Source organism: Geotrypetes seraphini, chromosome 3 (assembly GCF_902459505.1).
Source record: "Geotrypetes seraphini chromosome 3, aGeoSer1.1, whole genome shotgun sequence".
NCBI classification, from domain to species: Eukaryota; Metazoa; Chordata; class Amphibia; order Gymnophiona; family Dermophiidae; genus Geotrypetes; species Geotrypetes seraphini.
In genome coordinates, this window is record NC_047086.1 from 298,300,650 (window position 1) to 298,317,820 (window position 17,171).

Sequence of the window (17,171 nt, forward strand, 5' to 3'; positions counted from 1 at the left end):
CGGAGCTCATGTCGAATTGCATGATCAGGGCATTGAGGTCTTTGCTTAACAATAGATGCAAATTATCTAAGATAGCCGCAATTACAGTTTCTGTGCTAAAAAGAGGTCTAAAGCCGGATTGAGTCTCATGTAGGAGTGAGAACTGGTCAAGATATTCCATCAATTGGGAGTATACCAATCCCTCCATTATTTTTACGATAAGTGGAATGGAAGCAATTGATCTATAGTTGGATACTAGAGCTGAGGATTCTTTACAATTTTTTAGGATAGGGGTAATTATGTGACCGTTATTGGAGAGGAATTTCCCATTTTTCAGGTTATAGGCTAAGTAATGCAGTAGTGATAGTTTAAATTCAAGTGGTGCCGCTTTCATGATTTCCGGGGGGCATGAGTCCAGGATGCAATATGATTTGGAGTATTTGTTATATAATTTGGTATAGTTATTCCAATCTATGTCATGAAAGGAACTCCAGATCATATCTGCAGGTGTTTCATTTCCTTGTGTGTTAGCTATTTGGTGATCACTAGGTTCTTTTGTTGAGCAATTGTTTCTTAGGTTTTTAATTTTTGAGTCAAAGTGCAGGGCTAAGTCGTTCGCAGAGGGTAATTTGATGTTGTGTGTAGGTAGAGTGTAGCGAGTGGTGTCAAATAAGTTCGTAATCAGTTTGAACAGCTCTTTTGTGTTGACTCCTTGTGAACTATAGCAGGATGAATTGATTTTAGTAGAATAGAATGCTTTGCGTTTGTCTTTTATCAGTTGTTTGTAGGTTTTTATATTAGCTCTCCAATTGTTACGGTCTGATAGTTCTCCTGTTTTTTTCCATATTCTTTCTAGTCGTCTAGCTAGCTGTTTCATTTTTAGGAGTTCGATGCCAAATCATTTGTTATATTTATTTGCATTGCTTTTGCTATTGTGTTTAGGTGCAATTTTATCTAAAATGCAGGTGCTGGTAGTGGTCCAGTGATCCCAGAAATTGACTTCTTCCTTTATCTCTGCTTGAAGTTTGTATTGTGACCAGTAGTATTCTGGATCAATGTGGCCTTTAGTGAAATGTTCTTTTTTTATTATCGGACGTGTTTTATGTTTTCGTTGGGACCAGATTAACTTAAAGTACCGTATTTTCGCGGATATAACGCGCGCGTTATACGTGATTTTACATACCGCGAATACCCCTCGCGCGTTATATGCCTGAGCGCGGTATACAAAAGTTTTTAAACATAGTTCCCGCCCGACGCCCGATTCACCCCCCCAGCAGGACCGCTCGCACCCCCACCCCGAACGACCGCTCGCACGCGCTCCCACCCGCACCCGCATCCACGATCGGAGCAAGAGGGAGCCCAAGCCCTCTTGCCCGGCCGACTCCCCGACGTCCGATACATCCCCCCCCCAGCAGGACCACCCCGAAGGACCGCCGACTCCCCAACAATATCAGGCCAGGAGGGAGCCCAAACCCTCCTGGCCACGGCGACCCCCTAACCCCACCCCGCACTACATTACGGGCAGGAGGGATCCCAGGCCCTCCTGCCCTCGACGCAAACCCCCCTTCCTCCAACGACCGCCCCCCCCCAAGAACCTCCGACCGCCCCCCCAGCCGATCCGCGACCCCCCTGGCCGACCCCCACGACCCCCCTGGCCGACCCCCACGACCCCCCCGACCCCCCCCACCCCCCTTCCCCGTACCTTTGGAAGTTGGCCGGACAGACGGGAGCCAAACCCGCCTGTCCGGCAGGCAGCCAACGAAGGAATGAGGCCGGATTGGCCCATCCGTCCTAAAGCTCCGCCTACTGGTGGGGCCTAAGGCGCGTGGGCCAATCAGAATAGGCCCTGGAGCCTTAGGTCCCACCTGGGGGCGCGGCCTGAGGCACATGGGCCAAACCTGACCATGTGTCTCAGGCCGCACCCCCAGGTGGGACCTAAGGCTCCAGGGCCTATTCTGATTGGCCCACGCGCCTTAGGCCCCACCAGTAGGCGGAGCTTTAGGACGGATGGGCCAATCCGGCCTCATTCCTTCGTTGGCTGCCTGCCGGACAGGCGGGTTTGGCTCCCGTCTGTCCGGCCAACTTCCAAAGGTACGGGGAAGGGGGGTGGGGGGGTCGTGGGGGTCGGCCAGGGGGGTCGCGGGTCGGCTGGGGGGGAGGGGGGTTTGCGTCGAGGGCAGGAGGGCCTGGGATCCCTCCTGCCCGTAATGTAGTGCGGGGTGGGGTTAGGGGGTCGCCGTGGCCAGGAGGATTTGGGCTCCCTCCTTCCCCAATATTGTCGGGGAGTCGGCGGTCCTTCGGGGTGGGGGTGCGAGTGGTCCTGCCGAGGGGGGAGAAGAATCGGACGTCGAGGGGGGGCATCAGGCTTTCAGGATGGGGACAGGACTTCAAGGGGGGACAGGCAGATCTTCAAGGGGGACAGGCAGACCTTCAAGGGGGACAGGACTTCAAGGGGGGACAGGCAGACCTTCAAGGGGGGACAGGCAGACCTTCAAGGGGGGACAGGACTTCAAGGGGGACAGGCACGGAGAGGCGGGGCAGTGCACCGAAAGTCAGGGCGGGTGAACGGTGAGTCGGGGCAACCAGAGGAGAGTCGGGGCAGTGCACCGAAAGTCAGGGTGAGTCGGGGCAACCAGAGGAGAGTCGGGGCAGTGCACCGAAAGTCAGGGTGAGTCGGGGCAACCAGATGAGAGTCGGGGAGGGCGAAAGGAGAGTCGGGGTGGCCAGAGGAGAGTCGGGGAGAGCGAAAGGAGAGTCGGGGTGGCCAGAGGAGAGTCGGGCAGCATGCGCGTTATATGCCTGAGCGCGGTATAGAAAAGTTTTTGTACATATCATCGTGATTTCTGCGCGCTATACCCCTGTGCGCGTTTTACAATGGTGCGCGTTATATCCGCGAAAATACGGTAATAAGTGAAGTGGTCGGACCAGATGTCATGACACCAGGTGCCTTCAGGTAAGGAGATGAGGGGGTCTGTGATTTCCTTTGTGGACATGGCTACTACATCTAGATGGTGGCCTTTTTCATGTGTTTGTGTGGGGGCAGGGAGGTTGTAATTAAGTAGGGATAGGAAGTTTTTGAACTCTTTCATATCTGTATTGTCCACTTCGTCTAGGTGTATGTTTATGTCTCCTGCGATAATGTTGTAGGAGGGACTATTAGAGTTGTGTAGGACGAATTCGCAGAAGTCCTCTTTGGCTTTTGACCAGCTTTTTGGTGGGACATAGAATAATATGCAAGAAAGGGGTGGGGCAAGGTGAGCGGTGGGCCTCATTGAAAGTAGATTTCACCCAGCACAGCCATTTCTTTAGCGGCGTGCTGGGGCACACCTAGTCCCATTGATTTTCAGGTTATCCACAATGAATATGTTTGAGAGAGATTTGCATTCACTGCATCAGTTGAATGCAAATCTAACTTAGGAATATTAATAGAATGATTTCATCACCAAAATTTAATTGTGATGGAAAGTTAATCGTGTCTGCAGAATCTCATACATATAATCGTATCATTAGGACAGTAGCTCTCAGAAAAGGGTCTACAAATATTGAAATTGGGCCGAGGAAGGTCCTTGCCTAGAACCCCTGAACAAGGGTATCCTGAGACCAGAGATTCCTTAATTACACTCACATACCAACCCCTCACCCATTCCCCAACCTACTATGCAGCCCCCACCCCCACCCAATGGTTCACCCACACCATTCATACCTTATTCAGGGAAGGAAAATAACATCCTTCAACTTCTGCTCCTGTTGACCACTAGTTTTAAAAAGGGAGGAATCCAGCTTAGCTCACTTGATCTCTAGCTAAGCTGGAGATATTTTTTTAAATACTGGCAATAAGAACCAATACTGGAGGAGGAGAAGGCGGGACAATGCTTGCTTTGGATACAGCGTGTATAGTAGGACCATGGGGGTAGAGGTAGCTTTAGGGGGTGTGGGTAGATTTGAAGTCTCTTTGGTCCAGGACACAGTTTCTCAGTGCTCCTGAAACGTGGTGATGATAGGTTGGGAATCTCATCCCTAGTGATTAACATGATGATAGTACATAGCTACAGATTGATACATCTAGGGTTTGTTTTTTAAAAAAAATAATTGTAAAGTGATATTAGATTCCTTTTTGATCTACAGTTTTACTACATGATTTCTGTTTGTCTTCATCTAAAGTGATTTTAATGTATAATTTTGCAAAATCTGACAGAGCTGTTCAAATATTTGTAATACATAGAAAGTGTGATTTTTTTTTTTTTTTTTTTTTTCTCTCCAACAGATGTTAAAAAATGGACCCGCTGTTATGAAAGTTTTAGGCTTGATTCTTGCCTTTGGTAATTATATGAATGGTGGAAATAGGACACGGGGCCAGGCAGATGGTTTTGCATTGGATATCCTTCCAAAGCTAAAAGATGTCAAAAGCAATGTGAGTATAAGATTGAAATTTGTTAGAATGTTTGACAAGCTTCACATTTAGCTTGTTTTTATTTAGTACCTTTCCTCATTCTAGTATATACTAGACTCTGGTATTGATACAAAAATATTTTCCAGAGATGGGGAAGCAGAACCAGAGGACATGACTTGAAGTTACAGGGTAGTCAATTTAGAAGTTGGGTCATGAAGAACTTTTTCATGGAGAGAGTGGTAGATGCCAAGAATATTCTCTTGTACTGTAGAGCTAGTAGAGTCAAAACAGTGATGAAATTCAAAAATCCAAGCACAGAAGTCATGAGGAAGAGAAGCCACCAACCAGGACTATGTCATCAAATGGAATCTTTAATGGATCTGAACTCAACATGGCCAGTGTTTCGGCACTTAAATACATTTTTTAAGAGTCTTTAGTGCACTTGATGGTTAGGTAATGTATAATATGCAATTTTTGTAAAATGTTATGCAGCCATAATGTTTGGCCTTTTGCTCTGCTGTTTTGATGTTTTTCTCTGCTAACTTTTTTTAAAAATCATGCTTTATAACATTTTACAAAAATTGCATATTATACATTATATAACCATCGAGTGTACTAAAGACTTTTGATAAAGGCACTTAGATGCCGAACACTGGCCATATTGAGTTCAGACTCAATAAAGAATTTATTTGATGACATATTCCTGGTTGGTGGCTTCTCTTCCTCATAACTTTTGTGCTTGGGATTTTCATTTCCATCGTGAAGGTGTTTGGTCCTACTTTGGTGATTCTATGAAATTCAAAAATATATGGGATAAGCATAAAGGACTGCTGTATAATGGCAATGATTCCCAAACCTGTCTTAGGAGAGTCCCAGCCAGTCAAGTTTTCAGAATATCCTCAATGAATATGCATATGAGAGATGCACATACCAAGGATGCGGTATATGTAAATTGATCTCATGAATATTCATTGTAATGTCCTTAAAATCTGACTGGCTGGGGTTCACCCAAAATTGATTAGATAATCACTGCTGTATGAAAAAAAGGATGAAATTAAAACAAAACTTTAATGGTGCTTAAATGACAACTCCAGTAGTTGGGAAAGTAAGGCTGGCTAGGCAGGCTTTCTACAGTTTAGTCCTGGCCTGATTCTCTTTTGGATGCTGACATCAGTGTCTGCTGTTCGCATGTCAATCACGCATTGATGTCCAAAAGAGAATCACGTGTACAGTCCCGGTCAGGTGCCCAAAATGAAGGCCAGCATTTTGCAGGCCTACATTTAAGGCATCTGTTTTGCGTCTACTTAGACGTATAGTGTTAAGCCCGCCCAAGTCCACTTCTGGGTGAAGCCACACCCAAGCCCTGCTTTGGGCATGCTTAAGCGTTGCTACACATCTACGTAGATGTGCTCCAGAAGCATACAATGTGGTTGTCCTGCCTCAGAAAGGTGTGTTTTGATTTTTTTTTTAAATGCACATTTAGATTGGCTACCAGACAATGGTAGGACGCCTACCTCCGCCTTCCATTTGGGATGCACGTTTTCGAGAATCAGACCCTCTGTGTCCCGATTTATGAAAAGACAGATCTGTATGGGCTGGAGTGGGCGTCAATGAAATTACAGCACTTGGAAAGCAAAGCCAATGCCAGGCATATTTCTATTGCTTGTCTACCCAAAAATAGCAAGGACAGATCAAGAACAAGTATACCTATTTTATATCATGTTCATATTATATGCAATGAGTGTATCATGGAGGAGAAGAGGGGGGACTTTAAGTTTTATAGTGAGTAAAATATCATTTCACAGCACTGTAGGATTATTGGTTTAATCAATGAGTGTGACACTGTTGCAACTAAATTATAAAACCACTGTACCAAGATTATATCAAATATGATTGCCCTATTTGTGATTCCATATTTGATCTTGGAGGTGTGTAACCAGCCCATACTCTGACCACCATGTTGGGCAGACTGGATGGACTATGTGGGTCTTTATCTGCTATCAATTACTATTCAGTTTTATATAACTATGCAACATCACCTGTATCATTCTTGATATATTTGGCATCCTTGCAGGACTCTACGTCCTCCTTAGTATACGTAATTAAGAGATGAGTCAATAAACTGATAGTTAACAAAAGCCTCCTTGGCATGACTGTCTATACACAATTTTCTTACCTAGTATTTTATTATAAAGAAGTGAGATCAGAGTAGTGTGACTGACTGTGTGCCAATATCTTTATCAATTATCTGCTGCAAAGCCCATTTTATTTATCTTGGCCTCGTAGCAGGTAAAGTGCAATAGCAGCATTAGCACATGCTAACCATTAGTAAATGAACACTATAGGGAGCAGGAAAGCATATAACTGTAAAAAGATATATATGTTTTGGCCCTGCCCTATAATATAGCAGTAGAAAGGAAGAATGTCTTTAGTAAGACCCATTACAGATTTTATGGACACGTATAGAATCACTAAATACATTTATAGTTGATTTAAGTAGCTGGTTTTGACATTGCCCAAACCAGATTATGTATAGAGAGTATTGATGCCAAAGGAGATTTTTATAAACTGTAGTGAAAATGTGTAATGCTTTGGGGGGAAACATTATGTATTGTTTCAATTAAAAAGAGAGAAGCTGAGTGAGTCTATTTTTAAGATTGTATCAAAGAATTTGATTCAAAGTTTATTGCACAAAAGAAACATCTCATCAAAATAACTGTTGTGGTAAAGCATAGTTTTGCAACCTCTCAATACTAGGAGTTCAAAACCACAAAACCTATAAGAAAACTTTTTTATCACTCAAAATATTGAAAATTATATAAGATTTAGTCCAAAAACATCTACTAAGCAAAATAAAAGAAAAAAAAATCCCACTTTACAAACAATATATTATCTGTGTATATACGTGTTCAGAACCCAAATCTCCTGCATGAGAGCTGATTATGTATTCCTAATATGAGGCCATATAAATCTGTATGTGATGCTACTATAGAGATTTTAAGGGAGCCATCATAACACTTCTGTGTCCCCTTCCGAAAACATGAAATTAGGAATTAAAGCTGGTGCAAGGCACTTATCTGTTTAGATGTAGGCACTGGAGCGCCCCCAGCCAGAGATTGAAGATCTGTTCTCTAAATACGGCTCGACAGGAGGACCTCAATAAAGTGAAGCATACCCCGTGTTCATAATCAAAAATATACTTTCCACTTCCCTCTACCCAGACCTGAGTTTCAGGAGGGGTAGCATAAACTGTGTATGACTAAAAATGAAAAAAAAACAAAACACAAAAATTACACTCGCATACCATCAATCGAAATTCTTTCAAGAAAATAGCTCAGTTCCTTACCTTAAAAACTCCTACTCTCATAGACACTGAGTGTGATACACAGATAAAGGCTCCTCCCATTGTTGCACCCCCCCTCCCCTTATTACCTACAGTGTCGAATATGTCCGGGTGACCTCGCTCCGGTGTGGCAGCTAATCAAATAATGGCACTCAGCCTTTCTACTTCATTAATAAAAGGTTTCACCAAACGTGAAACCATTGACACCACTTCCTGCCGCATCAGACCAAGGGAAGCTCAGCAAAACCCAAGAACAAAAAGGTCACATATGACCGGGATCTTTAAACCATGTTTATAACACCACCACCACCTTATAAAGTGCAAGGCTTATCGGGACCTTTGGAACATATTTAAACAGATCTCCATTTGTATTGCTAAATACAGCTATATCCATTGAATGTCTGTATTCAATCCCCCTGGGGTCAGGGTTCCTCAGGAATAAATCAATCTTTGTTCTTTACGCTGCAGGCACTGGGAGATGTTGCCCCCGTGGGTCAACATTACTTGCAACAATATCACAAATTTAAAGTCACTTTCACTATAAGTTGCACATACCCAATGATCAATGGTGCTTGCATTCGCTAATGTCTAATACAACTCAAGTGTTCAGCAACTTTCAACTTTATTACTCTACAAGTTTGACCAATGTAGAACAGACCGCGAGGACAAATTACACAGTGCACAACACTGCAGGAATTACAATCAAAGTGTCCCCGCAACTCAAATTTGCAGCCTGTGTTTGGAATAGTGACGCTTGTGGTCTGTATCACATGTACACAAAATTTACAGTGACCACATTTTGAACTGACCAGGGACTTGCTCATTGTGACTTCTTTGAACCCCCATGTAGGACAACAATTCTCCCATGTGTCCCCTTGTGTACGCAAGTTTGGAATAATTAGACAAAGGTTGATGAACATTCAATATCAGCCAGTATTTACAGATAATGTTCCTGATCCCACGAGACTCCCTAGAATGTGGCAGAACACATACCACTGATGAACTCATTTCAGTGGGTTTGGGTGTAAACAGCCAGTCTCGATGACAATGTGCAGCTCTTTTAAATGCACTTTTCACGATTTTAGCTGGATAACCGTGCTGTAAAAAAATGGTTGCTCATTAGTTGTGCTTGTTCAAAATCCTGAAAATTGGAGCATTGTCTCCTGATATGCATAAACTGACCCACTGGAATGTTGTTGCACAGAGGCTTAGGATGGTAACTTAAACAGTCAAGGAGGGTATTCCTGTCTGAGCTCTTAAGATGTACCATTATATTGATACCATTTGATGAATTAATCACTTTAATATCCAAAAAGGAAATATCCTGATGATCTACTTGATATGTGAATTGAATATTGGAATCATAACTGTTGAGCTTAGTCAGGAATAAATTTAATGCTGTGATGGAACCTCTCCATAACATATCATCATCTATGAACCTCTTCCACATAATGACATGGCTAAAGTACTCGAGTTACTGTATATATACATTTTTTCCCTCAAATAAGGTCATATAGAGGCAGGCAATAGCCACTCCCTTCATCTGAAGGTATCTCTAATTTCATGTTTTTGGAAGGAGACACACAAGTGTTATGATGGTCCGTTTAAAATCTTTGTAGCAGCTCGCATGCAGGAGGTTTGGACTCTGAACACCTCACATATACTGTATATATACACATTATATTGTTTGTAATGTGGGATTTTTTCTTTTCTTTTACTTAGAAAGCTTATCTTATACATCTCTACATGTTGCTATACTTAATCAAAAGTACACCTTGGTTCTAACTTGTGAATCATTTAAATTCTATCTCTGGAATCAGTATAGGTGTATTATAATATACTATGAGGCTCATAATCAAAAGAGAAAAATGTCCAAAAACCAGCCTAAGTCGGCACTTGGACGAACATTTCTCAAAAACGTCCAAGCGCCAAAAATAAAAATGGGTTTTGGACGTATTTCTAAACGACCTAGGCCTTCATAGTGCTGCTCAACATCCAAAGCTAAACGGGGCGTTTCGGGAGGCATGTCGAGGACGGGAGTTGGACGGGAAATGGGCTGGCTTAGATTTAGTCGTACAGCATGTCTATCCGAAAGTTATACAGCCCAGGATCGACGGAACTTGGACGTTGTGACTTAGACCATGTAAAACATGATCTAAGTCACAAAAACCCACCTAAACTCACCAGATAAGCACTGCAAACACATAACACAGACCCCCACACACTACCTCAGTGATCGCCAACCCCCCCCCCTATAAAAATTTTATTCACAACTTTAAATTTCAGCCTCCAGACCATCATCACCTGGCATAGGAAAGCCTAGTCATCCAGCCAAGAGGCAGCTTAAGTCATCTTGTGGGTGGGTTAGGGACCCATAGAGAGGAGGACCCATGCCCATAAGCCCCTGTAATCACTGCATTGATACTTAAACATGTGCACTGCCCTATACACCCCTAAACCCTTTTTTTACTGGCATATAAGTGGCTCCTGCAGTCATAAGGGCTATTGGAGTGGTAGATAAGTGGGTCTAGGGGATTCTGGAGGTGGTTTGGAGGGCTCACCATCGCCTATAAGGGAGCTGTAGTGAGGAGAAGCCATGGCACCATTTTTGTGAAGTTCACAGCAGTGCCCTGTAAGGTACCCCACTATTTAGGTGGCATGTCTGGGTGTGCAGTCCATCAATTTGCAGACCCATCCCACGTCCAACAGGGCTTGTTCTAGACATTTTGGACTTGGACGTAAAGTTGGATGGAAATGTGGTATAAAGATGGACGATTTAGTGGCTTGGACGATCAGATCGGCAGGACGTATAATTAGACGATTTTCGAAAGTAAAAAAAAAGTTGGACGTATCTTTCGAAAATGTGTCTTAGGCTCTTTTTAACTTTGGACGACTTGCGATATGGACGTAAATGGACTTAGATGTCCCTTTCGATTATGCCCCTCCACGGGTATTAAAATACTGAGGTTTTTTCCAAGAAAAAAAAAAGTAGTGGTACAATAACAATATGCTCTTGACTTTGGAAGATCTCCTGCCTCCTGTAGTAGCTTCTGTTCTTATACTTAACTATAGAGCAAAGTCAAGGAACAGTCCTCTTATCTACTTCTTCCCTTTATCAATGGTCATTACAGAGCAGGGCTCTTGCCTACTAGAGATGTCTCTGCTGCAGGAAGGGTTGTGAGTGTTGGGGATGGGGGAATGAGAAGAACAAAACATGCAGTGGAAGGGAAAGGGAGGGATAAAAACACTTGGAGTAAGAGGGAAAAAGCACCAGTAGATGAAGGTTTGGGGGGAGGGGAGGGACGGAAGTGGTGAGTTGAGAGAAACATTGCATGTGTGTGTCTTTCTTGCTCCTCTACCTGTATTCTTCTGTATTTTCTGCATTTACCCATATAGTTACATAGTAAAGGGGGGAGGGGCGGTGAGGCAGACCACCCTGGGTTCTGTCTTGGTGGGGTGCCAGAACTTCTCTTCCTCACTGCCCCTAGCACCTTTTTAGTTCTTTGCCAACATGAGCAACATCTCCATCCTGCTGTTTGCACCGACCTTGGCTCGCCCTCTGACATCACATCTGAGCCGAGGCTAGCACAAACATCAGGTTGGAAATGCCGCTCGCAACATCAAAGAGTTAAAGAGGTACAGAAGCAGGGAAGACTCACGCACAGCAGGGGGGACAGGGAAGGATCAGGGGTGAAGAGAGCTGAACCACCACTGCCCTGGGTACCTCCTACTCTTGCTATGCCATTGTACCCACATATTCATATCTTCCTCTTTCTCTTCTCCAATTGTGATAGTTTATTCCCTCAGCTAAGCACTTTTTCCTCATTTCTGCTCACCTTTCCCCCTTCCAACCTTAACTTTTTACTTTCTCCTGCTTCCTTGTTCCCCACAAGAAATTAAATCCAGGAGTACCAGGAGCCTAGAAAGTGGTGAATTTGCTGTTCTTTCTCAAGGCATAATGCAATATGTGGATGAGCCAGTGGCAAGAGAAAGGACTGGAGTGGGGAGCTGAGGGTGGTTCTCAGTCAATGAAATCTAGGCCGTGATCCCCATGTACCCATGCTGTTTCATAGCCTGCTTGGCCAATGCTTTAAGTCTCGCTTGGCAGAGTAGAGCTCTGTAGTAGACAGATCAGAGAGAGTCTAATCTGCTTCTTTAGCCAGCCCCTTGCCAGCTTTTGTTTTCAAGGGACTAATGCAGGGGAAGTGATGTTGGGACAAGAAGCTCTAATTGACAGCTTATGCCATTTTTTTAATGGGATGCACTGTATATGCTTTAATAAATAGACATTTATTGTTTTAATAAAAGGGCATCGTTGATTCAGTTTAAAAAAATCTGTATTCAAGGTACCTGGGTTTATATCTGTTTAAAGCAAATTAAAGGGATTTTTATAGCATTGTAAAATGTTAGGGACTGTATTCAGACCTTGCATCTAACATAATCAAAATTCTGTTTTGTTTTGCTCAGGATAACAGCAGAAGCCTCCTGTCATATATCGTCTCCTATTATTTACGTAATTTCGATGAGGTGAGCTTCATGGTTCCTAATACTACAGGAATGCCAGCTATCTGGTCTTTATTCAAACATCTTTTATTTATTTAGTTATTTAATTGGAATTTTTTTCTAACTGTGTTCATTAAACAAAAAATCAAAGCAGTTTACAGTCTACAATATTAGAATATGAAAGGAATGCCCAAAATTTTAACAGGATAGAAATCAGTTATACAAACACAAGTCAGTAAAAAAAAAAAATGCTGTTCCCAGAGTCTACAAGAAGCAGCTGAAAAGTTCTCAGCCCAACCAATATAGTGAATATAGTGGTGGTAATCTCCATCCAGAGCTATACGTTTAGTCCAGCACTTTTTTGTTCTGTATTTTTTCGATGGAACGAAAAAAGTGGAAAATCATTGGATTAAGTGTACAGTCCTCGATGGAGACTGTCTCAACTTTGTTAGTTGGGCTGAGATCTTTTCAACAGCCGTTCGTAGTGATGTGGCTTAGGTTAATGCAGCCTAAGTTCCAAAGGCACTTTCAAACAACAAAGTTTTAAACCCTTCCTGAAATCTGAAATAAGTTCATTTAGCATCCTCTATAATAAAACCCTAAGCGCGCATGCGCACTTAGGAGACTGTGATTCCTGACAGCGTGCTGTGTCCTTCCGTGGCCATATTCTATTTGTGGCACGTGCCCCACACGCCGCAAATAGAATATGGCCACAGAAGGACACAGCTTGCGACGCGTGCTCTGGCTTGGAGCAGCTTGCGGCAGCCCCCCGAAAGCAAGAGGGCGGTGACCAGGTCAGTGGCGCCCCGCAGCATGTCCCCTGTGGGGAGGCAGAGTGGGGCTCGCAGGTGCAGGTTGTACCAGATGAGGAGATTGGGTCGTTCCTTCTGCTCCCCTCCTTGGAGTGTGCAGTGCGGGCCATGCAAGTGGACCCGGAGGTGCAGGTGCAGCGCAGCCATTTCCGCCACCACTCAGGTGCACCGAGAGTGGAACGGAATTCCTGGGCAGCCAAGCGCAGTCTCCTGGTTACCGCAGCCTCAGCAGCCACCAATCTTCCTCCCAACTCACGTCCAGAGCCTTTAGTCCACCCCCAGCGAGAGGTTGAGCGCCACTTTGGCCTCGAGGCCCGAAAAGTGCAGGTCCAGTGCACTGCCGCCACCCAGCAGCAAAGGGACGCAAAGGCAGACGAGGAGGAACAGCGGCGGCCCCTCTTCCATGCTTCCAGCGCCTCAGCTGTCCCAGCCAGCGCTGGCTTCCCCTGCTCATGAAAGCGGTAGGGAACTTCTTGCCACCCAAATATTTCTCGCAGATTGCTTCCAAAATGGCTCCGCAGCGCCCCCCCCCCCCCCCCCCCTCAGCCAAGTCGGCTGCCAATTAACTTTTCATCACCAGGACTCCTGGGTTTAGAAAGGGAAGAAGAGTAGCAAAAGTGGCCTTAAAGTTTTCAAGTCCCTTGGCAAAGTGCAGTTTTTCACTTCCCTGTGGTTTTTTTGGGTGGGAGTCAGGATTCCAGTTTTTCTGCATAGCCCGGGTGCATATAGCAAGAAAGTAAACTTTGCAAAGGGAGCGTATAGAGGCCTCGCTGTAACTTGGTGAGCATTGACAGCCGGGGGTGGGGGAGGAGGCGGCTGCAGACTCTCCCTGCTCTCTATATTATGTGAATTGCTACTCCAGGGGTGCATGTTGCCGTCTCCATAGAGACGACCAGGGCTTTTTTTTTTAAACAAAAAAAAGAAGGGAATCCGATAAGAAAAAAAGGAAAACAGAGAAGCGTCTCAGAGGAGGGCCATGGGCCGGGGCTGGCACCTAACCCTTTGCTGCCTCCCTGTGGTCTGTCCTGACAGAGCCAGATGCGCAAGCATGGGTGTACCAAGGAGGCCGTGATCCCTGCCGCCGTGATGTGTGCATCCGTGCCGAATCCCATTTGCGGCACGTGGGGTGGCTTGCAGTGCGGATTGAGCAGCGGTTTGTCCTTACAATGGCAGGAGAGTATCATGCGGGTGCTGCGAGGTGTGCTGGTAAGAAGTGGAGGGGGAGAGGGAAAAGGGGCTGCTTTGGGGGGAGGGGTGTGCTGGGGGTAGACAGCAATCATGCTTTGCTCTGGGAGGGAGGGAGGGAAAACAGAAAGGGGCCATGGAGAGACAGGCAGGCATGGCGCAACAGAGAAATAGAGGGACGGAGGAGGTAAAACGAAGGGAGAAGGGCTGCTGCTGGACAGGGGGAACAGTGAAGGGGTGGTGGTGGACAGCCGAGAAAAGAGAGAGACAAAAAAAGAAAGAAAGAAAGACACACACATCTATTCTAGCACCCGTTAATGTAACGGGCTTAAAGTCTAGTTTAATATAATTTGAAGATTGTTCTATAAATAAGGGGCTATAACAACAACAACAACAAAAAACCCCAACACAGGTTCACACACAATTTAAGGATGAGAGAGGCTTGTTTTAAGGTCAATCACATAACCCATAAGATTCAGAACAGAATGAGAATTCTGAGCTAGTTTCTGAGACCTTTTTTCCTCTCAAACATTCTTTATTGTGTGATTGATTGAGACCTCGTTAGAGTTGTTTAACTGAGTCAATTTTAGTCTCAGTGCATCCATTGTTGATGATACCATTTCACCATGCAAAAGCACTGCCATTCAATATCTAGTTGTACCTAACCAGATAACACCTATCCAATAAAGTGTGATATTCAGCATTTAACCAGATAAGCTAAACCGGGTTAAGATAGGACTGATTTTTATGCGTCCTGTATCCAGTCAATAGCTGAATATCGGCATTTAACTGGATAACTGCTGACTCTTCCCTTGGACTGCCCATAAAATAGTTGGTTTTGGCTTAGGTGCTAACCGGCTATATTCTGCAACACTAATTGGTTAAGTGCCGCTGAATATACATGGTTAGCCCCGGAAAAGTGATTTAAATGCCCAGTAGCCTGTCCTGACCACTTTGATCTCTTTGAATATCAAGCCCATTCTGTTCAGTAGATTCAAAACGTAGCATATATGGACCTAGAAGAACTAGATGATGGTCTCATATAGAATGAAGTAAAGGAAGGTGAGCATATACTGTAGTATTGTAATATCAGATAAGGAAAGTGACCTCTATAGAGTGCTTTGTAAGCAAGAATTTTAAACTGAATCCTTAAAGTGATTGGGAGTCCACGTAACCGTAATAGAAACAGAGTAATGTGATTCTTATCCCAGTAAAGAACACATGTATAGCCTGAAGTCTTCTAAGACTGCAATTTGGAAGTCCTGCATAAATCACATTATAGTAATCAAGACATGAGGAAAGAATCACATAGAACAATCAGTAATTATTAAATAAAGACCAAACAATGCAGTTTACATAAGTTAAATAACCTGCCTTTACCACTGCTGCAATCGGTTGAGTAAAGGATAGTTGGTCAATTATGACCCCAAGGTATTTAAATTAATCCATAAGGAAAAGGAGAGAACGCAAAGGATTTGCCGTAAGAGAAAGATGATTTTGATTGCTCAGTGATTTAACAAGCAACAGATTATAACAAGATTAGGAGCGAGTTGATGAGAAATGACTCAAGAAGAGACAGTCCAAACAAGTTTGCAAAGGTTGTAAAGATGGATCATCACCTTCAGTGTTGGGGAATGGAGGAATGAACAAGAAGGATGTCAACATAGAACTGGCCACTGATTCCGTGATCCTGTATTTATTTATTCATTCATTCAGTTTTCTATACCATTCTCCTGGGGGAGCTCAGAACAGTTTAAATGAATTTGTTCAGGTACTCAAGCATTTTTCCTTGTCTGTCTTGGCAGACTCACAATCTATATAATGTACCTTTAACCACTGTGCCACACTCTCCCTCTTGGTAGAGAATGAAAAAAAAAATAATAGGGACAAATGGAACCTTGTGGGACACCACAAGGAAGGGGGGGAGGAGTAAATGGATGGATCGACTGTATAGTGTAGATACTGAAAATGAGCAATTCTGAATAAATGAACAAAACCATTTGTGAACCATACCTGAGATTTCAATTTCTGATGATCGATAGAGGAGAGGAGGAGGTCAAAGGCAATTGAGAAATCAGTGGAAACTATCAAAGCTGCCTGATCGTTATCAAGTTAGTTTATTTTGTTTAAGCACTAGCCAAATCACTTAAATCTATTCTATGTATTCAGTGCTGCTTTCTGAACTGTGAGAAGTGTATAATATGCCTGGACAACTCTGACCACTTCTGGATCTATAGCTAGCAACAATATTTAGCTGTTATCTGTATAGTTGGTTTAGGTTAGAATAACCTTTTTGCTGACCTAAATTAATCCACAATATCTAAATGGTGGCTGAATATTTATCTTTAGAGAGAGAAAGAGAGTGGCAGAATGCCCACACCCTGCCCTTGCACTACCCAGCATTATGTGGATAGTGATGTTGAAAATTGGCAAATAAAGCACTTATCCCTATAGGGACTTCTGCTATCCAAATAACACTATGATAAAGAATGCATCATACATAATGTCTGTCTTGAAAGTTTTTGTATGTTTTAAAAAGAAAACGCACATATTTTTTGCCTCCTGCCCACACCCCATCAGGATGCTGGAAAAGAGCAATGTGTCTTTCCTCTACCAGAGCCCCAGGAACTCTTCCAGGTTTCTCAAATGAAGTTTGACGATTTTCACAAAGATCTTCACAAGCTAAAGAGAGATTTGCAAGGTAAAAACATAACCAGTTTATGTCTGGAAACAGTATGAAAATGGTTGTGTATGTTCACATCTCTTGAGTGTGTAAATGCTGCTGTTTTTATATAGCAGAAGCGGGTTTTAAAATGTTTACAGAAACACAATATGTAATATAGTTACCTTGTTGACACACTTAAATACCTAGAAATAATTTGCAGGTGACGTCAAATATGTTTGTGACTAGATTGTAAGTGCCATTATGAAGCAAGCAACTATCGGTACTCCAAGTTTC

At 43.6% G+C, this 17,171-nt stretch overlaps 1 protein-coding gene across 7 annotated transcripts in view; it reads left to right on the forward strand.

Moving 5' to 3' along the window:
* The window catches only part of FMN2 (formin 2), a 587,410-nt gene that overhangs the window by 311,113 nt on the left and 259,126 nt on the right, over positions 1-17,171 (forward strand). For all 7 annotated transcript variants that reach the window (XM_033938052.1, XM_033938050.1, XM_033938054.1 and 4 more), the window contains exons 12-14: positions 4,244-4,390; positions 12,180-12,239; positions 16,793-16,913. In XM_033938052.1, the coding sequence (XP_033793943.1) occupies positions 4,244-4,390; positions 12,180-12,239; positions 16,793-16,913 (328 nt within the window). The remainder of the gene's footprint in view (positions 1-4,243; positions 4,391-12,179; positions 12,240-16,792; positions 16,914-17,171) is intronic.